The sequence below is a fragment of the Liolophura sinensis genome, chromosome 8 (assembly GCF_032854445.1).
Source record: "Liolophura sinensis isolate JHLJ2023 chromosome 8, CUHK_Ljap_v2, whole genome shotgun sequence".
Classification (NCBI taxonomy): Eukaryota; Metazoa; Mollusca; class Polyplacophora; order Chitonida; family Chitonidae; genus Liolophura; species Liolophura sinensis.
Genome location: NC_088302.1, coordinates 1,185,525 through 1,209,799, shown reverse-complemented (window position 1 = coordinate 1,209,799; position 24,275 = coordinate 1,185,525). Strand labels below are relative to the sequence as shown.

The 24,275-nt window shown below is 41.4% G+C and overlaps 1 protein-coding gene across 1 annotated transcript; it reads right to left on the bottom strand.

Moving 5' to 3' along the window:
• Positions 1-676: 676 nt before the first annotated feature.
• Positions 677-23,971, bottom strand: LOC135472788 (vacuolar protein sorting-associated protein 37A-like). Its single transcript, XM_064752455.1, has 11 exons — positions 23,732-23,971; positions 21,807-21,881; positions 19,618-19,732; positions 18,523-18,614; positions 16,960-17,131; positions 16,422-16,489; positions 13,643-13,770; positions 12,883-12,941; positions 8,823-8,985; positions 2,274-2,323; positions 677-1,863 (listed from the first exon to the last, which is right to left on the bottom strand). The coding sequence occupies exons 1-11, from the start codon at positions 23,836-23,838 to the stop codon at positions 1,792-1,794; spliced, it is 1,101 nt and encodes a 366-aa protein (XP_064608525.1). The 5' UTR covers positions 23,839-23,971; the 3' UTR covers positions 677-1,791.
• Positions 23,972-24,275: the final 304 nt, after the last annotated feature.

The window sequence follows — 24,275 nt, the reverse complement described above, 5'->3', positions numbered from 1 at the left end:
ATGATGGCAATAATATTGCGAGTTGTTTTCTTTGGTTATAAATCATGAATATAAAACAAAAAGTATGCAGCGTTTTTGGGTATGACAAGAAGCTATCTATCTTACGCAATTGGTCAGTCGGTCAAATTCTTGACGTTTTTATCTCTAACATGGGTCATGCACTTTAATAATGACATCCTTGGTGCAAGACAACATCAGGTTTTCATGGGCTGTGTACTGTGTACTGCAAAATAAGGTTTGGTTCCTAAACTCTTAAGATAGGTTATTTTTTTTTTTTTTTTTTTTGATTGGTGTTTTACGCTGTACTCAAGAATATTTCACTTATATGACCGCGGCCAGCATTATGGTGGGTGGAAACCGGGCACAGCCCGGAGGAAACCCACGACCATCCGCAGGTTGCTGGTAGACCTTCCCACATACTGCCGGAGAGGAAGCCAGCATGAGCTGGACTTGAACTCACAGCCACCGCATTGGTGAGAGACTCCTGGGTCATTACGCTGCGCTAGCGCGCTAACCAAGTGAGCCACGGAGGCCCCAGATAGGTTATTAGCTATTATCATATCACAATATCTGTTCAATGCTAGATGGGTATACATATATATATATAGATATATATACATGAGATTTTCATCATTGTATACAGTCAGTGTTCATTGTATACAGTCAGTATTCATTGTATACAGTCAGTATTCACCACTTCCATCATGTTGTGGCATTGCACTTCGCTATTTACAGACATAAAAATATATCAAGCCTTTTAAGTGAAACAAGCTATAAGATGTTATAAGTATACTGATGACGTCATTTCCTCGTCTTCTCTTAGGGTTTGTTTGTAAACACCGTTTGACAATATGGGTTGGAAAGGCAAACAGCTGAGTATAGGAGAGTTTCATAAACTGTGAATTTATGGAAGAAAGAAAATAAAAACTCCTAAACTGACAGAAGAAACCCCTGATCTATATATCATAGATAAAATTTGGCTTGGACTGAATTGAGGCCTTAGAGCAGTGGTTACCAACATCGTCAATCTATGAATCCACCGCCTGTGGCTGAACATACCTCTTGAAGTATGTCAGAAATTTATGTGCAAGTATCGCAGGTCGCATTAAGGAAGTGATACACATGAAAGGCAATCTCACCAAATACCGAGGTAAGACACATCTTCTTTTACCTTAAACGACGATTGAAGTTACTGATGAAAATGTCACAGTGTGACGCCATATTGGAAGGGAGGAATACTTATGTCTGTTGATTGTATACATGTTTATATAGACAATGGAATGACCAGGAAAGGCTAGTGTAGATGTGTGGAGAAGTATTGTTGACAATAAGTACTTTGCAATTCCAAACAATTATCCAAATTGCAAGAAAATGCAAATGCCAAATGCATATGCATTGTGGTGGGAAATATTATGATGGGAGGAAACCCTGTAAAGCCTGGAGGAAACCCACAACCATTCGCTGATATCATGACACAACTGTGAACTGTTCAGTACTGATGTCTGGTAACACATCACACAACTGTGAACTGTTCAGTACTTATGTCTGATAACACATCACACAACTGTCAACTCTTCAGTACTGATGTTTGATAACACATCACACAACTGTCCACTGTTCGGTACTGATGTCTGATAACACATCACACAACTGTCAACTGTTCGGTACTGATGTCTGATAACACATCACACAACTGTCAACCGTTCGGTACTGATGTCTGATAACACATCACACAACTGTCAACTCTTCAGTACTGATGTCTGATAACACCATCACACAACTGTCAAATGTTCAGTACTGAAGACCCTGTGACATGATTATCTGATGAAGTTTCTCCTCTTTTGCCCGTCTACTGTGACATAACTGAAACACATAAAACAAACAGATTAGCACATAGAATCACTGAGACACAATGTACTTAAATACCAATTAGCAGATCCCATGATACATGTAATGATCATCAATCCAGAGTAACATGCAAACAACCCAGTATTTCCTTGATCCTGTTCAAATGAAGCAGCTGATGAGAGGCCAGTCAAAATATAGTGTGCTGCAGCAGACATAGCTGAAGCAGATGTAGCTGAGGCAGATGTAGCTGAGGCAGATGTAGCTGAAGCAGATGTAGCTGAGGCAGATGTAGCCAGATGTTATGGAGGAAGAACTATCTCAGTCAGTCCAGGGGCTGGGTGGGGCCTTTCAGGCTCCCATGCTCATCGAGAGCCATTACTTCTGTATGTGTAAAGGTGCAGTGTGTACTGATAACCATCACTTACTGTTCTAATCTCCATATACTTTTGTTTGAATTCATCTATGTCCATCTTTTCTGCAAATGAAGAGAAGCCTATTATTACAAAATTTCACCTGTATGGTTTACACTATCAAGGTTCACACAATCAAGTTTACACTGTCAAAGTTCACACTGCCAAGGTTTACACTATCAAGGTTCACACAATCAAGTTTACACTGTCAAAGTTCACACTGCCAAGGTTTACACTATCAAGGTTCACACAATCAAGTTTACACTGTCAAAGTTCACACTGCCAAGGTTTACACTATCAAGGTTCACACAATCAAGTTTACACTGTCAAAGTTCACACTGCCAAGGTTTACACTATCAAGGTTCACACAATCAAGTTTACACTGTCAAAGTTCACACTGCCAAGGTTTACACTATCAAGGTGTACACTATCAAGGTTCACACAATCGAGTTTACACTGTCAAAGTTCACACTGCCAAGGTTTACACTATCAAGGTTCACACAATCAAGTTTACACTGTCAAAGTTCACACTGCCAAGGTTTACACTATCAAGGTTCACACAATCAAGTTTACACTGTCAAAGTTCACACTGCCAAGGTTTACACTATCAAGGTTCACACAATCAAGTTTACACTGTCAAAGTTCACACTGCCAAGGTTTACACTATCAAGGTTCACACAATCAAGTTTACACTGTCAAAGTTCACACTGCCAAGGTTTACACTATCAAGGTTCACACAATCAAGTTTACACTGTCAAAGTTCACACTGCCAAGGTTTACACTATCAAGGTTCACACAATCAAGTTTACACTGTCAAAGTTCACACTGCCAAGGTTTACACTATCAAGGTGTACACTATCAAGGTTCACACAATCGAGTTTACACTGTCAAAATTCACACTGCCAAGGTTTACACTATCAAGGTTCACACAATCAAGTTTATACTGTCAAAGTTCACACTGCCAAGGTTTACACTATCAAGGTTCACACAATCAAGTTTATACTGTCAAAGTTCACACTGCCAAGGTTTACACTATCAAGGTTCACATAATCAAGTTTATACTGTCAAAGTTCACACTGCCAAGGTTTACACTATCAAGGTTCACACAATCAAGTTTACACTGTCAAAGTTCACACTGCCAAGGTTTACACTATCAAGGTTCACACAATCAAGTTTACACTGTCAAAGTTCACACTGCCAAGGTTTACACTATCAAGGTTCACACAATCAAGTTTACACTGTCAAAGTTCACACTGCCAAGGTTTACACTATCAAGGTTCACACAATCAAGTTTACACTGTCAAAGTTCACACTGCCAAGGTTTACACTATCAAGGTGTACACTATCAAGGTTCACACAATAGAGTTTACACTGTCAAAGTTCACACAGCCAAGGTTTACACTATCAAGGTGTACACTATCAAGGTTCACACACTATCAAGGTTTACACACTATCCAGGTTGATACTGTCAAGGTTTACACCATCAAGGTTTACACCATCAAAGTTGACACTGTCAAGGTTGCAGGGGTTTACCCAGGATGTTAGGTGAGGGTGTCTCACTAGAGTGACCCAGGAGCAATAGGCCGGGGTCGAAGGGCCGCCTAGGCCCCCAAAACTCCAGGACCCTAGATTGCCGGAGATGCAATCTAGAGGCGTTCAGAGGTCTATAGAGGACAAAATTTAGTCAAACAACTGTTCTTTATGTTATCATCATTTTTGTTATTTCCTCTGAAAATTTTACATGTTCCTGTTGTATGAAAGTTGCCTTTGTACATTGGGCGAATGCCATTAAAGCCTTCTTGGCCTCTGCAAAAAGTGCTCCAGCGCCACATTTATATCAAGGTCTCCGTGTGATGCATAAGACATCCTGATCAGCTGATCCAGATGCTCTACAGTTAGTCGCGTCCTCAACCTCGTCTTTATCCGATTCTGGTACGAAAACACGCGCTCTGCATCAGCGTTCCCCACCATCACACAGAGGCAAAGCACCATCAGTTTGAACATTTCTGGAGAAAGAAAAACACATACTTTTGTTATTGGCCAAGGCAGGAATACTTTGTGAGTACTTTGGGTAAGTACGTAAATTTAGGGAAAACATGCTACTGTAATACAGCACAAGAGATAATGTTTTAACAGTTAAAAATCAAGTACATGTAATTTATTAAAGATGTTGTTTCATATATTATTTTAGAATGTATACTTATTATGAATTTTATGTATGTTTGCATTTCACGACTCATTTCAGACACCTGGGAAAATTTGTCGCTGCCCCTGTCCATCTATTAGACTGAACATGTGTTGAAACAGCTCTGTAGGCCTGTATCGGTGGACTTGGTCCTCCCCGAGATTCCTAGCCACAGCTCTCTTGAAGGGTAGGAATTCTTCCCTGCATCGGTGGATCAAACCTAACACCTTCACTGTTCATCTTTTGCTGCCCATAGTGATCCAATAACGTCTCCAAGTGTACATTGCCCCATGCCAGAAGTCTGTCAAGCCCTGGGTAGCTGGCTGGTTCAAAGATCTGTGTATATAAACCCACTAAAGTTAGCTGCTTGAGTTAACATTTTTGATTGTTTAATTGGCATGAACTCAAAAACTGACACATGTATACCATCATGGTTAGAGATGTGGCTATGTTTTGTCAGAAAAATACTGATGCATTCACTGTATTGTTAAAAGTTCCTGTTTAACTTTGTATCTTAGCACTAAGAGTATTACATATGTTGTTATTGAAGATATTGACTGTCATATGAGAGTCGTTGATAACAGAAAAGTCAACAAACCTGCATAGCTTCCAAGATATCAACCCTTGGAAATCTCCCCCTTATGTTTCCATGTAAGGTTGTAAGAAGCTCCTCTCTTATCGTCCTGAACACCTCCTGCTGGTTTCCTCCACGACGACCTCTGGCGTCAGACAGAGTAACTCCTTTGAACACATTTTCAGGTGTCAGGCTGGTCATTAAACTAGTCATATAAGGGCCATTCTGTTGTCTCATGTCATTGATTGTTTCCAAGCAATCCTGTAACTGTAAGATGCAAAGAGAAACAAAAATTAATCAAAGGAAAATTTTGTTTTATTGTGTTATCTATTATGCTGAGAGTTAATAAAATTCCATTTGTTTCTTAAATGGAGCTTATATTTATATCATACAGTGTAGGATTAGCAATTGGTCATCATTACCATGGGTGTAAAATTTTGACACTGGGCATTTCCCAGAGAAAACCTGTGTTCTTTGGTAAGTTAATTTATATTCTCACAAAAAGATGGAGTGAGATTGGAACTCATGGTTGGACAGCTTAGTGCGTTTTTGTAAGACTTTGTTTTTGTCCTAGCATATTTAACAAGCATTGAATTTACTCTTATGAGGTGTTGTTAATCTCAAAAGGAATTTGTTTTTTACCTCGCCCCGAATTGCTGAAAAGGACACATCATTGTGCTGAAACAGCCTGCTGAGGTGATTAATTGTGTTCAGCACATCTGCAACCAGGTGTAAGAGGGCCACCCATTTAAATGAGGATAGTTGTTGATTGAGACCTATGGCTGTTGGGTCGCCATTGTTAGCATCTTGGCTGAGAAGAACCATCAGAGGTTCATAATTCCTTATGACTGCCACAACTGCCTCGCCCAAGCATAGCCATCTGGTCTCAAAAAGACGTTTGAATTTGACAGTGGCCATATCAAGTATTGCGGAGATGTCTTTGAACCTCTCAAGCTTGGAGTATTGGACATAGTTATATACACTCCCTATGATCTTAGTAAGTGTATCCAGAGCTGGTATCTGTTGTTGGCAGTTACTGACAGACAATGCCAATCTGTGGGATACACAGTAAACATAGAGAAAGTAAGGGTTCTGGACTTTCATGAGGCCGTTGTGTCCATTCTGCTCGCTTGACATCACATTCACACCGTCGGCGCTCAATCCAACAACTTTACTGAATGGAACACCAAATTGTAACAACACGCTGGCAGTGGCATCAAAGAGGGATTGGGCTTTTCCATCCTTAATGGCTTCCAGTTTCAAGAAGGTTGTTACCACTTGGCCCTCTACGGAAACATTTCGTACAACCACTCCGATATGCTTTTCCTGCGACAGGTCCGTACTTTCATCGATCCCAATACCCACGAAAGGGGAATTACTAATAGCAGCTTTCAGCACTTGAATGGAAACTGCATTTAGAGCATCGAGCAGTTGGTTGAAGATTTTGGGACTGGTGTACTGGGCATTGCCAGATTTCTTCAAAGTCTTTGCATCTTCAACACCAAGGTTTTGAAGGAAATGAATCAAACTTCGGTATTTAACATTAGCCACTTCCTCATTAGTTAACCATAGAACTGTTTTAAGTGCAACCTTGAATGCATTGTCTCTGTGTGCTTTAGCTTGATTAAGTGTCCTTTGGTGGCTGTCAGCTCCTGCCAGTGAAAGCATATGTGCTTCTGAGACTGCATGTTGTTTAATTGATTTCAGCCTGAAAAATGGACAAACTGGAATTATTAGTTGGTGTTTAAAAGCGATTTAAAAGCAAATTGTAAAATGTACTTTAAATACAATTTTTGATCTTAAAATGCCATTGTTTTAGACAACAATACATTCATGTTGAAAATTTATGTCACAGTAGTTGCAATGTTAATAGCACAATGTGGATGATGATTTTGTATAACAATACCAGTATCAAGCAATCAATCGAGTGTCAACAAAACTGAAAGTAAACCAGACCTGAAATTTCTCGTGCCCTCAGTCCAAACTCCGGGTCGCCCACTCTGACTGCACACTTTACATTTCATTGTGTTGTCAGCCTGACAGTAAGTTAGCCACGGGAACATCTTCGTCCAGCCTGGAGAAAACTTTTTGGTTTCGGTCCGCCTTTTTTTCGGTGCTTTGGCCCGTTCCCAACACTGGCTCGACGGCCCGCTTCCAACATGTCTGCTGGAGCCATCACTCTTCATGTCAACGCTAGCGTGTGCCTGGAGTTCAACATCAAGCTCCAAATCAGAATCCTCTCCAGTGTCTGAGTGTACACTAGCACTAGTTGAAGCTTTGTTGAAGAAAGACGTTATCTTGCCTGATTTCTCAGAGCCACGTTTTGACATCTTCCAATTTCAGCGCTTAAATACAAGTGGGCTACACAGACCGACTCCACGTGGTTTGATGTTTCGTACCGCGTGCGTGTATCGAGTTTGAGTGTACGATGGGAATTCCAAAAGTATTAAATCTTTCGATAGATTTAAAATACATTTTAATATCCCAAAAGTTTATGGAAATAATGTTTTATCCAGGGAAGGAGTTTTAAGACAATTTCCCCGCTCTTCGTACTTCAGCAAAGGGAGACAACTCCTTGTCCGGCTAATACCGGCTCTGGTTGGATAACTAGGTCACGTTGATCGAAGGGTCGATTTTAACATTTCGGCTCGGTAGGCTTCTTAAACTATCGTAGTGTTCAGCTAAATGATTTTTAAAATGCCGCCTGACAAGAAATAAAGACAGGATAAGACGGTATGGACATTTCATGTTTTATTGATTTGTAGACCGTCTCAACATATACCTATTTAGCTGGAAAATAATTTGGCTCCCGTCTCAAATCCGCTCAACCCGTCTCACTGTCGCACGCGAGGTTTGCCCGTCGCACGGACGGGGAGACGTATGGCTGGCTAAACCCTTGCAAGGTTGACACTGTCAAGGCTGACACTGTTAAGGTTGACACTGTCAAGGTTTACACCGTCAAGGTTCAGAATGTCAAGGTTGACACTATCAAGGTTCACACTGTCAAGGATTACACTGTCAAGGTTGACACTATCAAGGTTCACACACTATCAAGGTTGACGCTATCGAAGTTTATCAAGGTTGACACTTTTCAAGGTTTACATTATCAAGGTTCACAAGTCACCCTCACAAATCACACTCACTTTGTAGGTTACAAAGGCTATACATGCGGTTCTGGCAAAATATCATTATTCGCTAATGAAATAAAATTTTCTCTATTTACCAAGAATAGCTAAACTTATTAGCTAAAGCTTTGATCTGAATCCCTGATGTGTCAGACAAATGACTTACTGTCTAGGGAAGACTGGTGTGTCAGACAAATGACTTACTGTCTAGGAAGGCCTGGTGTGTCAGACAAATGACTTACTGTCTACGAGAGCCTGATGTATCAGACAAATGACTTACTGTCTAGGAAGGCCTGGTGTGTCAGACAAATGACTTACTGTGTAGGAAGGCCTGGTGTGTCAGACAAATGACTTGTGTGTCAGACAAATGACTTACTGTCTAGGAAGGCCTGGTGTGTCAGACAAATGACTTAATGTCTAGGAAAGCCTGATGTATCAGACAAATGACTTACTGTGTAGGAAGGCCTGGTGTGTCAGACAAATGACTTACTGTCTAGAAAGGCCTGGTGTGTCAGACAAATGACTCACTGTCTAGGAAAGCCTGGTGTGTCAGACAAATGACTTACTGTCTAGGAAGGCCTGGTGTGTCAGACAAATGACTCATTGTCTAGAAAGGCCTGGTGTGTCAGACAAATGACTCACTGTCTAGGAAAGCCTGAGGTGTCAGACAAATGACTTACTGTCTAGGAAGGCCTCTGCTATTCTCTCGGACTCCTCTTCAGCTTCCAGTGCGGCAACCTTTAGATTGGTCTGCAGGATGCTGGGGTGGAACTGCTCTGCTAACAAAGCCTGTCTAGCCACCTGATCCTCTAGCTGACTCCGCATCTCACTCATACGGTCCCACTGTTAAATTACACACAGGAAACAATCAATCAATGGTCAGGTCAGGGCCGTCCATGCTCTCCACACATTTCTACATGTACGTCTATACGTATATATGTCTACATGTTTATATTCTAAACACACATATCTGCTCAAAGGTTTTCACTGGTATGTCCAAAATGTTTGTATGTCCAAATATTTTAAGTGTACATATATGTCCAAATGTTTGTATGTCCAAATATTTTAAGTATACATATATGTCCAAATGTTTGCGAGTCCAAATATTTGAAGTGTACATATGTCCAAAATGTTTGCGTGTTCAAACATTTTAAGAGCACATGTATGTCCACATGTGTATAATGCACGTTAACAAGTAAATGCTTTTATCAAATAACATAAAAAGAACACGGTGAATAAATTAGGACTCTTCAGTTTAAAACACTGTTTTAGGCTTCCATTTGTTTAATGCCGCATCATTAACTGACAATGTAATGAGAATGTAACAGACTGTGCAAAGTTCTAACTCTCCTTGAATTTCTAAATCCTTCCACACCATTTGCCCTTTACGGTGATCTGATTGCATACATTGTTAAGCTATCGACCAGGTAAATGGATGAAGCTGGCACAACTATTCATGACACATATTATTTACACAGCTCCCACCTGCTCTATCAAGGATTGTTTTAGGTACCAACCAGGTAATTGGATCAAGGTGGCACAACTATTCATGACACACATTATTTACACAACTCTCACCTGCTCTATCTAGGATCGTTTCAGGTACCAACCAGGTAAATGGATCAAGCTGGCACAACTATTCATGACACATATTATTTACACAACTCTCACCTGCTCTATCTAGGATCGTTTCAGGTACCAACCAGGTAAATGGATCAAGCTGGCACAACTATTCATGACACATATTATTTACACAACTCTCACCTGCTCTATCAAGGATTGTTTCAGGTACCAACCAGGTAATTGGATCAAGCTGGCACAACTATTCATGACACACATTATTTACACAACTCTCACCTGCTCTATCAAGGATCGTTTCAGGTACCAACCAGGTGATTGGATCAAGGTGGCACAACTATTCATGACACATATTATTTACACAACTCTCACCTGCTCTATCAAGGATCGTTTCAGGTACCAACCAGGTAAATGGATCAAGCTGGCACAACTATTCATGACACACATTATTTACACAACTCTCACCTGCTCTATCAAGGATCGTTTCAGGTACCAACCAGGTAATTGCATCAAGCTGGCACAACTATTCATGACACATATTATTTACACAACTCTCACCTGCTCTATCTAGGATTGTTTCAGGTACCAACCAGGTAAATGGATCAAGCTGGCACAACTATTCATGACACATATTATTTACACAACTCTCACCTGCTCTATCAAGGATCATTTCAGGTACCAACCAGGTAAATGGATCAAGCTGGCACAACTATTCATGACACATATTATTTACACAACTCTCACCTACTCTATCAAGGCTTGTTTCAGGTACCAACCAGGTAAATGGATCAAGCTGGCACAACTATTCATGACACACATTATTTACACAACTCTCACCTGCTCTATCAAGGATCATTTCAGGTACCAACCAGGTAAATGGATCAAGCTGGCACAACTATTCATGACACATATTATTTACACAACTCTCACCTGCTCTATCAAGGATCATTTCAGGTACCAACCAGGTAAATGGATCAAGCTGGCACAACTATTCATGACACACATTATTTACACAACTCTCACCTGCTCTATCAAGGATCGTTTCAGGTACCAACCAGGTAATTGCATCAAGCTGGCACAACTATTCATGACACATATTATTTACACAACTCTCACCTGCTCTATCAAGGATCATTTCAGGTACCAACCAGGTAAATGGATCAAGCTGGCACAACTATTCATGACACATATTATTTACACAACTCTCACCTACTCTATCAAGGCTTGTTTCAGGTACCAACCAGGTAAATGGATCAAGCTGGCACAACTATTCATGACACACATTATTTACACAACTCTCACCTGCTCTATCAAGGATCATTTCAGGTACCAACCAGGTAAATGGATCAAGCTGGCACAACTATTCATGACACATATTATTTACACAGCTCTCACCTACTCTATCAAGGCTTGTTTCAGGTACCAACCAGGTAAATGGATCAAGCTGGCACAACTATTCATGACACACATTATTTACACAACTCTCACCTGCTCTATCAAGGATCATTTCAGGTACCAACCAGGTAAATGGATGAAGCTGGCACAACTATTCATGACACACATTATTTACACAACTCTCACCTGCTCTATCAAGGATCGTTTCAGGTACCAACCAGGTAAATGGATCAAGCTGGCACAACTATTCATGACACACATTATTTACACAGCTCTCACCTGCTCTATCTAGGATCGTTTCAGGTACCAACCAGGTAAATGGATCAAGCTGGCACAACTATTCATGACACATATTATTTACACAACTCTCACCTGCTCTATCAAGGATCATTTCAAGTACCAACCAGGTAAATGGATCAAGCTGGCACAACTATTCATGACACACATTATTTACACAACTCTCACCTGCTCTATCAAGGATCATTTCAGGTACCAACCAGGTAATTGGATCAAGCTGGCACAACTATTCATGACACATATTATTTACACAACTCTCACCTACTCTATCAAGGCTTGTTTCAGGTACCAACCAGGTAATTGCATCAAGCTGGCACAACTATTCATGACACATATTATTTACACAGCTCCCACCTGCTCTATCTAGGATCGTTTCAGGTACCAACCAGGTGATTGGATCAAGCTGGCACAACTATTCATGACACACATTATTTACACAACTCTCACCTGCTCTATCAAGGATCGTTTCAGGTACCGACCAGGTAATTGGATCAAGCTGGCACAACTATTCATGACACATATTATTTACACAACTCTCACCTGCTCTATCAAGGATCATTTCAAGTACCAACCAGGTAAATGGATCAAGCTGGCACAACTATTCATGACACATATTATTTACACAACTCTCACCTGCTCTATCAAGGATCATTTCAAGTACCAACCAGGTAAATGGATCAAGCTGGCACAACTATTCATGACACACATTATTTACACAACTCTCACCTGCTCTATCTAGGATCATTTCAAGTACCAACCAGGTGATTGCATCAAGCTGGCACAACTATTCATGACACATATTATTTACACAACTCTCACCTGCTCTATCAAGGATCGTTTCAGGTACCAACCAGGTAAATAGATCAAGCTGGCACAACTATTCATGACACACATTATTTACACAGCTCTCACCTGCTCTATCTAGGATCGTTTCAGGTACTAACCAGGTAAATAGATCAAGCTGGCACAACTATTCATGACACATATTATTTACACAGCTCTCACCTGCTCTATCAAGGATCGTTTCAGGTACCAACCAGGTAAATGGATCAAGCTGGCACAACTATTCATGACACACATTATTTACACAACTCTCACCAGCTCTATCTAGGATTGTTTCAGGTACCAACCAGGTAAATGGATCAAGCTGGCACAACTATTCATGACACATACTATTTACACAACTCTCACCAGCTCTATCTAGGATTGTTTCAGGTACCAACCAGGTAAATGCATCAAGCTGGCACAACTATTCATGATACATATTATTTACACAACTCTCACCTGCTCTATCAAGGATCGTTTCAGGTACCAACCAGGTAAATGGATCAAGCTGGCACAACTATTCATGACACATATTATTTACACAACTCTCACCTGCTCTATCAAGGATCATTTCAGGTACCAACCAGGTAAATGGATCAAGCTGGCACAACTATTCATGATGCACATTATTTACACAACTCTCACCTGCTCTATCAAGGATCGTTTCAGATTTTCCACCTCAGGTTTTCTGGATAAGTTTGATTCTGAAAAAGACAGAGCAAACATCACAATGAGCAAATAATTATCAGTGAAGTAAATAATATGGAAATAATATCAGAAAAAAGCAAGTGGATAAGTCAGAAGAACTATCACAGAGAATAAAATGTTGTCCATTCAAGTTAATATAAAGTCTGCCAGTATATATACATAGAAAAATAATTTCAGTTATCACAGAAAAATATTTAAAAAATTCTATTAAGTTTTAAAAACTGAGAAGATGCAAGTTCTGTACTGGGGATATGGCACTGACAGACAATTCACTCCGAGAAGCCATATTGTAGAAGCCTTTATAAACTTCGCCAATCACTAGTGCTGAAAGCGTCACATGATAATTTTACAGTCACGTCAAAAAAATCTACTAGCTCTTGACTAGTCAGTGTGGTTTCTTATAGTGCATAGACAGATATCGATGCAATAAATTGGATTTTGCAACCACGTTAAGTGTTAAACTGATGCACTCTGAACACCACATTTATGAGCAGGGAACTGAGAATGGCTGCCTGTATCACAATGAGTACTTGTTGGGCAGGATACTACAGTAACTTGTCAGTGAAAGGCGATGTACAATTTTAAAAATAGTTTTAGAACATTTCTGGAATAATACTTTATTAACTGATTCAGCTTTATTGGCTGACTTTATGTTTAAGGTTAGTTAGACCATCCAAAAAACCATATAGCATCTTACTGGCTAGCTCTTCACACGTTCTTGAGAGTTCTCTTCTGTCCTCTGAGATCTTCTCCAGCTCGGGTTGTTGTTGCAGCAGCTCCAGCATCTTCCCCTCATCATGCATCAGTTCATTCAACTCTGTCATGCTAAGGGTACAAGTTTTAAGAGCAAGGAAAAGAAAATTTAGAAAATTTACAAACAAATATTGGTGGATTTTGATTTTGGCTTACAAGGAACAACAACAACAACAACCCCTAACAATATACACGTGTCATATCTTAATTCTGTACACTGTCTATCAATGGCTCACCCATACACTGTCACTGAAAACTGGGGTGCTGGTTTGGGGCATCTGAATCAAACGCATGTCCCAGTTTAATAAATATGACAAAAGAAAGAAGAGAAGGTGTGATTGGAGGAGCCAAACTATCCAGCCTTCCTCAATGGTAATTATCATTTACTAGAACCCCATGAGTGCTTCTGTACTTGTTCATTACACAACTGATACCAGTTAACTTACTCGTGTCCATTAACTTTACAGCCAGAATCACGAAGATGTTTTAAACTTTATATTTATATTTGATCTTTTATTGAAACAGGGGAAAATGTTTAACATCATTAATGCATTATCTCCACCAAGGATGTTATGTGTTGTTTGAGGTCTGTCTGTCAGCAAATTGATGGAGTACGCCATGCTCAAAATGCTCTGGCTGAAATTTGGACAGTTATGGTAAATGATGTACATTTCGCCCCTCAGTTTCTGTTGTAAACTTTCCCACGGGCTGAGTTAGTGGCAAAATGACAGTAGTGGGTGATTAACCCCCCGCCCATTACCCTGGTAACTAATCCCCGCCACATGGGGTCAAGTCACTCACAGCGAGTACAGGTCTCCTGACCAGCCCACGTGCATTTATAATTATATGCATGAATCAAACCGAAGAAAGTATCCAGTCAGGCGATGGCAGTTACAAACCTATAAATTGCAAACACTGGCTCAGTCGGTTAGCGCGCTAGCGCAGCGTAATGACCCAGGAGCCTCTCACCAATGCGGTCGCTGTGAGTTCAAGTCCAGCTCATGCTGGCTTCCTCTCCGGCCGTAAGTGGGAAGGTCTGCTAGCAACCTGCGGATGGTCGTGGGTTTCCCCCGGGCTGTGACCGGTTTCCACCCACCATAATGCTGGCCGCCGTCGTATAAGTGAAATATTCTTGAGTACGGCGTAAAACACAAATCAAAAAAAAAAAAAAAAAAAAAAAAAAAATCTATCAATGGCCATGCCAAACAAGCTATGTACAAATGCTACCATATACACTGTAGATCTCAAAACAGTGCACGTACGATTGTTTGGGTAACATGAAAGTCACGTAGCAGCATTATCTTGTAAACAGTTGTCTATTCAGAGCCCTCGTTATTTAACAAATATTTGTAGACATGTATTTCAGATACAAATGGATTTCACTGAAACCTCCCGTATAATTTGAATGAACTATGTCACTCAATCTGCACATTTTGTGTCATTACAATCGGGACTGTCTTCCTACTGCAGAAGAGATACCTTTCGGCTCCCACATTTTGAAATCAGGTACCTCCCATTAAACACAGGAAATATACTCAAAGCAAGGTTTCTGAAAACAACAACAACATCTGACCCCTTCTCGGTAGCACTGTGCGAGTCCGGCATATGGGGGAGTCAGATGGGATTTGTCTGTGTTATTGACATGTCAGAAGTTCGCAAAACACTGACTGGCTATATCTTGAAATAAAGTGAATGTTTTATGATCACAGATATGCAAATTTGCCCAGGTGTGATTTATGCGTTGCCTGCGACAGGTAAGATTATTTTTTTTTGTCTTTTGTCAGCAAAAATCCCGCCATCGATGCGCATTATAGACACATGGAGATTTTGCGCCCTGCCAATTGTCAGTTGTTTCTGTAAACACAGTTTGACATCATCTGCTTGTAGTTCACAAGTAAGGATTCACGGGGCGCTAAGTTCTGTTATAGCTTCGTACATGAAGAGCTCGGCATTTGAACAGATATTTGACACGCCACTCCACATGTGTAAAGCTACTGGGTGGTCACCCTCAATCTCCAGGAGGTTTTCTCTTGAATTCACATTCATCACAAAATGGTGATCATAAAACAATCAAGATGCACCTGTTTTGAAGTAAGCATATATGTACTAAATTCATCATGATTAAAACTGAAGAAAACATGAACTGTTGGTTGTCGGAGCATAGACTGCCCCATGAAGCATGAGCTTGTCTATTACATTCAGAAACTGTCCATATAATACCTGACCAGCCTCGATGCTCTCCCGCAGAGCCTTGTTAGTAAGAGCCATATGCAATGCAATGAATCATGGGATACACTTTTCAAGTTAATGGGTGAAACTTAATGTCATTTACACAGCTTTTCACAAATCCATTACATATTGGTGGGGATTCAGATCTGTTTACGGGGATTTAGGTATGTCTGGTGGGGATTAAGACCTCCTTGGTGGGGATTCAGGCAAGTTGGGTGGAAACGGGTGAAAATTGGTCAAACCATGCAAAGCTGTAGGAAAACTGTAGGAAACCAGGAGAAAACCAGGCAAAGCTATGGGAAACCACACAAAACAGGAGGAAACCAGGAAAGCTGGGGCAAAACACCAGCCTTCACCAGTACACATGTACCTGTCCAGGAGCAGCTGATGCCTCCCCAACCAGCAAAGCTGGTTATTGGAATCAGAGGGGTCAATATGTGAACCACTACAAGCACATCTTTGTATGATGTAAAGATAAATACATCACACTCTACCTTTTGTTTTTTAGGGCTGGAAATGAAGCTGGTATCTCTGGCATCTGATACAAGCTACTTCCTGAAGTCTGGAACAAAGAAATTATGATTTGATCAAAGAGTAAATTGTTGCAGTTGGTGAAATTTACATCAAAAACATTTGTACTTCAATGAGTTAAAATGGTAGGGCTTCAGAAAGAATATATGCTAAGAGAATGCATGACAAGATATTTATAGAGATGTAATCTGTATAAATCAATATGTTCCATTAACATTGTGGACAGACAATCAACAGGCTGGTATAAAAATACATCGATAAACATTAAAATTGAACTATTTTTCATATTTACACATCATTTGTGTTTTGATTCCTACAAAATGATGGCTCTTTACAAACAATTGCCAAATAGAAGTTTACTTGTTCACTCAACTCTGGAACAAGTATAAACAACATAAAATGCACATTTCATCAACAATAAGAGGAGTCACCTATATGTAGGTTAACTGAAATCTTAGTTTCAACTTTATAGCATGTACAAGTGAAAGTGACATGACTCACATCTCTGACTGAGTCTTCTGTGGACATCTGTGAGGTGTAGGAGGATAGGGAGGGGGTCCTCATTAGAGGCACATCCTGCGAGTACTGGGTCTGTGCAGAGTCAGGCTGAGAGTACCCAGGCTGAGGATAGGCAGTTGACGGCAACGGGTAAGGTAACTGGCCTCCCGCATTGCTGAAGACACAAGGGTTAAGGGTTAACATGGAAAGGTCATAACAGACAATGTTGCTTTCCTGAGCATAACACAGAAAATTTAGTCACATCAGAAATTTTTCTGTTTGTTTATACAAAAAAGTGTTCATTTCTTTCAGATTTAAAGCTTACTACAGGACTGGGCACTGTCATTTTGCCCAGCCCAATGGATAGTTTGATTATGTTTTCCTTTCTTTAACTGACCACCTGAGACAGAGGAGGGCCAGTGGATATCACAGGACACTGAAGGAATACCTGGCACAGAGGAGGAAGGCCAGTGGATATCACAGGACACTGAAAAACCACCTGACACAGAGGAGGAGGGCCACTGGATATCACAAAATACTGAAAGACCACCTGACACAGAGGAGGGCCAGTGGATATCACAGGACACTGAAGGACCACCTGACACAGAGAAGGGCCAGTGGATATCACAGGGCACTGAAGGACCACCTGACACAGAGGAGGGCCAGTGGGTATCACAGGATACTGAAGGACCACCTGACACAGAGAAGGGCCAGTGGATATCACAGGACACTGAAGGAATACCTGACACAGAGGAGGAGGGCCAGTGGATATCACAGGACACTGAAGGACCACCTGACACAGAGGAGGAGGGCCAGTGGATATCACAGGACACTGAAGGACCACCTGACACAGAGGAGGAGGGCCAATGGATATCACAGGACACTGAAGGACCACCTGACACAGAGAAGGGCCAGTGGATATCACAGGACACTGAAGGACCACCTGACACAGAGGAGGAGGGCCAGTGGATATCACAAAATACTGAAAGACCACCTGACACAGAGGAGGGCAACTGGATATCACAGGATACTGAAAGACCACCTGACACAGAGGAGGGCGACTGGATATCACAGGATATTGAAAGACCACCTGACACATAGGAGGGCCAGTGGATATCACAGTATACTGAACGACCACCTGACACAGAGGAGGAGGGCCACTGGATATCACAGGATACCGAAGGACCACCAGACACAGAGAAGGGCCAGTGGATATCACAGGACACTGAAGGACCACCTGACACAGAGGAGGGCCAGTGGGTATCACAGGATACTGACCCTATCAGCCAGTGACATTGAATAAAGATATAAGAGCCATAAAGGGTTATTCTTGTAGTTAACAGAAGGCTGACCTCATTTTTGTCACTCGTGGTCTGCCTCAATTGCTTACACCATGCCAGTTACCCAGAGAGGGTTCATCATTACATGTATCTAAGGTTTCTCTAACATCAGTGACTTACTACAGATGTTGTGGCAGTACTTGGGGAGGATTTCTCTAACATCAGTGACTTACTACAGATGTTGTGGCAGTACTTGGGGAGGATTTCTCTAACATCAGTGACTTACTACAGATGTTGTGGCAGTACTTGGGGAGGATTTCTCTTGAATTCATCCACAATACTCTGTACAGCTGATCCCAGACTGGAGTGCATGGAGAACTGGAATAGAAAATCACTCAATTGCCACAAACCATCATTTTAAAGAGTACACTCAGAGCTCCCCAAACTCTTGAATTCTTCCCGCCTACAGTTGTATGATGATTGTCTTTTGCCTCAGTGTCATACAACACAAGCCCACACAGTGACAGTGTGCAAGTATTACACATGAAGCAATATTTCTTTATTTCTTTATTTATTTCATTGGTGTCTCAATAAGTTATTTGGGCCAGGCTTAAATAAAACTTTCACCCACTTCCTATCTTCTGCGTTTTTAATGTGTGTTTGTATATATACATGTACACATATATATAAATGTATTTGTGTGCTTCTGGGCTAATCCATGTATATATGTACTTCTGGGCTAATCCATGTATATATGTACTTCTGGGCTAATCCATGTATATATGTACTTCTGGGCTAATTCATGTATATATGTACTTCTGGGCTAATCCTTGCATATATGTACTTCTGGGCTAATCCATGTATATATGTACGTCTGGGCTAATCCATGTATATATGTACTTCTGGGCAAATCCATGTATATATGTACGTCTGGGCTAATCCTTGCATATATGTACTTCTGGGCTAATCCATGTATATATGTACTTCTGGGCAAATCCATGTATATATGTACGTCTGGGCTAATCCTTGCATATATGTACTTCTGGGCTAATCCATGTATATATGTACTTCTGGGCTAATCCATGTATATACATGTATGTACTTCTGGGCTAATCCATGTATATATGTACTTCTGAGCTAATCCAAGTTGTCAAGTTTTGACTGGATCAGGCATTACTTGCACAACTGAACGACACATGGGATAAATCGAATCCCCGAGAAGAGAACAAAGATTAATTAGAGATGCCACAAACAAATTCACTTATCTTCTACCAATATACTTCTCTAGAGAAATAAAAGTGTGCAGCATTTACATCAAAACATTAGACTTCATCTAAAGAGGCATGTGTACAAAGATTGACAAAATAAAGTGCAGACTCACAGAGAGAAGGGCAGGGCAGTGGGCCACTCTCATCTGGTTATCCACCCAGGGGTGGTGGACGCCTGGTTCTACTCCCACCATCGGCTGATCCTGAGGGAATTTTGGCGGCAAAGAGCTGTAGGTAACAATACATACTCAATGTAATGCTTACAGAGACGCAGAATTGATTCTGATTGGCTGACATGAGAGACAGACAAGTCCAGGCTATGCCTTGTCTAAGAACATTTACTCAAGCGTGACCTAGGCTGCAAAGATTTAACCCAGGAAACCCTATCTCACCAGTCAGCCAATAAGCACTGATTCTGTTTCCCCCTTTACGGTACACCCAGATACATTAATGTTCTACATCTCAGTAGTGGTAACACTTCCTCCACCATAAATCTGATCAGGAACGTGAGTGACCGGTCATGGATTAGTCTGGGATCTGCATAGCTTCCTCCACCATAAACCTGATCAGGTACGGGAGTGACCGGTCATGGATTACTCTGGGATCTGCATAGCTTCCTCCACCATAAACCTGATCAGGTACGTGAGTGACCCATTATGGATTACTCTGGGATCTGCTTAGCTTCCTCCACCATAAACCTGATCAGGTACGTGAGTGACCGGTCATGGATTACTCTGGGATCTGCTTAGCTTCCTCCACCATAAACCTGATCAGGTACGTGAGTGACCGGTCATGGATTAGTCTGGGATCTGCATAGCTTCCTCCATCATAAACCTGTTCAGGTACGAGAGTGACCGGTCATGGATTAGTCTGGGATCTGCATAGCTTCCTCCACCATAAACCTGATCAGGTACGGGAGTGACCGGTCATGGATTAGTCTGGGATCTGCATAGCTTCCTCCACCATAAACCTGATCAGGTACGAGAGTGACTGGTCATGGATTACTCTGGGATCTGCTTAGCTTCCTCCACCATAAACCTGATCAGGTACGTGAGTGACCGGTCATGGATTACTCTGGGATCTGCATAGCTTCCTCCACCATAAACCTGATCAGGTACGTGAGTGACCGGTCATGGATTACTCTGGGATCTGCATAGCTTCCTCCACCAAAAACCTGATCAGGTACGTGAGTGACCGGTCATGGATTAGTCTGGGATCTGATTAGCTTCCTCCACCATAAACCTGATCAGGTACGTGAGTGACTGGTCATGGATTAGTCTGGGATCTGCATAGCTTCCTCCACCATAAACCTGATCAGGTACGAGAGTGACCGGTCATGGATTACTCTGGGATCTGCATAGCTTCCTCCACCATAAACCTGATCAGGTACGGGAGTGACCGGTCATGGATTACTCTGGGATCTGCTTAGCTTCCTCCACCATAAACCTGATCAGGTACGGGAGTGACCGGTCATGGATTACTCTGGGATCTGCATAGCTTCCTCCACCATAAACCTGATCAGGTACGTGAGTGACCGGTCATGGATTAGTCTGGGATCTGCTTAGCTTCCTCCACCATAAACCTGATCAGGTACGTGGGTGACCGGTCATGGATTACTCTGGGATCTGCTTAGCTTCCTCCACCATAAACCTGATCAGGTACGTGAGTGACCGGTCATGGATTACTCTGGGATCTGCTTAGCTTCCTCCACCATAAACCTGATCAGGTACGAGAGTGAACGGTCATGAATTACTCTGCAATCTGCTTAACTTCCTCCACCATAAACCTGATCATCATCATGCCAGTGGAATACTCTTCTGTATTCAAAACCAGCAATATCTGGGCAATTGCCATTTAACTTACACCAACGTGCTTTACTCCATCACATAGGTGGCGAAAACATTGTCTAAAAAACATGGGAATACAAAACTCTGTAAGCCTTAAGGCTCCGTAAGTCCAAAACCAGGTTTTACTGACATTCACAACTTATACGTGCTGTGAACATTGTTCTGTTTTCAAACATATAATTTCCAGTATTATCAGCTGTACTTCTCAGAATACTGTTCATCTCTGTATACCTTGCCATGTTATATTTCACATCACCATCTCCTTGCGGCTGATTCATGCCACTGAAGCCCCAGATATGCGCACTGCAGAATAACACATGTATTCCAATCACAAAAGACAATCAAACTGTTTGGCCTACACTGGCTTACACCACAGCGTATAAAGCAGGTATGATCAGGAGAATTTCCCCACACAGTCATGCAGTCTCACGTCTCCAATCAGGTCATGTACTTACATAACTAGGGTGAGGTTTGTTGTGTTGACTGGGAAAGTTGCCCTGTACTCCACATCACGGATTGTCTCTGACACACTGCAACATATAGAGGAATAGCTTGTAATTACGAGATGACCTCAGTGTAAAGCAGAATACATGTCAAGGTAAAGGGGAACAGCTAGTAATTACTAGATGACCTGTACAAGCTAGCAAACATGCAAAGGTAAAGGGGAACAGCTAGTAATTACTAGATGAGCTGTATAAGCTAGCAAACATGCAAAGGTAAAGGGGAACAGCTAGTAATTACTAGATGAGCTGTACAAGCTAGCAAACATGCAAAGGTAAAGGGGAACAACTAGTAATTACTAGATGACCTGTACAAGCTAGCAAACACGCAAAGGTAAAGGGGAACAGCTAGTAATTACTAGATGACCTGTACAAGCTAGCAAACATGCAAAGGTAAAGGGGAACAGCTTGTAATTACTAGATGAGCTCAGTATAAGCTAGTACACATGTCACAGTAAAGAAGAATAGCTTATAATTACAAGATGACCTCGGTATAAGCTAGTACACATGTCAAGGTAAAGAGTGAGTGAGTGAGTGCTTGAGATTTAACGTCATCCTTAACAATTTCTCAGTCACATGACGAGGAAGGAGTCCTTAGAGTGCATGTAATGTGCCTCCTTGTTCCAGGAGGGATTTTCACCGCTCTTTTATCTAGTGCTGCTTCACTGAGACGCCTTACCGAAGGCAAGTAAGCCGCCCTGCCCGAGCCATTATACTGATATGGGTCAACCAGTCGTTACACTATCCCCTTCATGCTGAATGCCAACTGGGGAAGTAACAACTTCCTCTTTTAAGGTCTTAGGTGTGACTCAACCCAGAACTGACCCTGCATCTACCGCTCCTGAAGTGGATGCTCTACCAACTGTGCTATCGGGACCGGTATCAAGGTATAGAGGATTTTCTAGATGGCCTGTATAAGTTAGCATACATGTCACGGTAAAGAGTGAGTGAGTGAGTGCTTGGGGTTTAACGTCGTACTTAACAATTTTTCAGTCACATAACGGTGAAGGAGTCCTTAGAGTGCATGTAACGTGCCTCCTTGTTGCAGGATGGCTTTCCATCACTCTTTTATCTAGTGCCCCTTCACTCAGATGACTTAGCTTAGGCCAGTATTCTGCCTCACCCGAGCCATTATGCACTTCTCCGTACTGCTGAATGCAAAGTGATAAAGCTACAACTTCATTTATTAAAGTCTTAGGTGTGACCCGACCCAGTATTGAACCCGGATCCCCCCACGGACGCTCTACCAACTGAGCCTTCGGAGCCGTTCTGACAATATTCTTGTCTCATTCATGGAGCAGCTCACTTCCTTTAAACTTGCCTTGTTTTTTTTAACAATCTCTCTCCTAGATCTCAAAAAATCTAGAGGGTTATATAAAGTTATAAATGTTTACCTGCTTCCTTCTTTTCTTCACTACCTAACTAACAGTCCATTTCACCATTCAGAACTGGTAATCCTTCTGCAGGTCTAAACTCTCCACACAATGGTCACCCCCGATTTCTTCACTTTGAAATTATCACAAGCGTTGCAACATGGACATTTACTGTGTGTGTTTCAACAGAAGTATCCCCAAGCCAGCAGCATTATGTCAGATACTGATGATGGCATACTTGATTATACTACATCAGGATACAGCCTGAGTGTTTATCTAAAATAGAGCACTGTACGTCATGAGTAGGTTACATAATATGTCAGTTCAATGTGATGCAAATAGACATCAACGTTTAAATTCATTTAATTTGACTATAAACTGGTTCAATTAAACTGGACGTTGAGGTCTATTTTCAAAAATTTCATTTTTTACCCTTCATCATGAACGTGTACTAATGACAGAGGCGCTATTTGTGGTAAAACCATCATCCACATAATCAATACTCACGACGCAGATATCTTTCGTAGGCTCTCGATTTGTTTCGTTTTCTGTGCCTGGAGGTATGTTGGCGACGGAGTGTTCGATTTACCACCAAAGATATTCCAGAAATTCATTCTCTGTAACAAACGTTGGACCTATAATGACAACACTCTCTTAAAAACTTCATCAATAGTGTGAAACTTCGAGTAAATTTGAACTCGCCAGTTATAAGTGTCATCAATGTATGATTCAACAAGTCAGACCCAACAGTACTCGTCAGCCTACATTCACGAGGGGACCGGAAGTACATCCACCAGCAGACGGGACATCCTTAAGCAGGACGGTGTAGAGCGCATGACCAAACATATGGCGCGAAATGCAAAGTAGTGGGATAAAGTCACACACTTGTGTTTACATAAGAGACATACGGAATATATCACTGTATATCTCATTCCATTAACTTAAATTTTATTTACTACAGCGCTTCTCCGAATTATCGAACTATCGGCCATAGATGATAAATAAGACAAGGGATTCTATATAATAAGTATACAACAGCCCTCTCCGAGAA

Excerpts from the sequence above, each read along its gene's own strand:
- LOC135472788 (XM_064752455.1), bottom strand. The coding sequence starts at position 23,838 with ATGAATTTCTGGAATATCTTTGGTGGTAAATCGAACACTCCGTCGCCA. Across the intron at positions 21,882-23,731 it reads CTACGAAAGATATCTGCGTC|TGTGTCAGAGACAATCCGTG; the intron begins GTGAGTATTGAT and ends TATATGTTGCAG. Across the intron at positions 13,771-16,421 it reads CCAGCCCTAAAAAACAAAAG|CATGACAGAGTTGAATGAAC; the intron begins GTAGAGTGTGAT and ends TTGTACCCTTAG.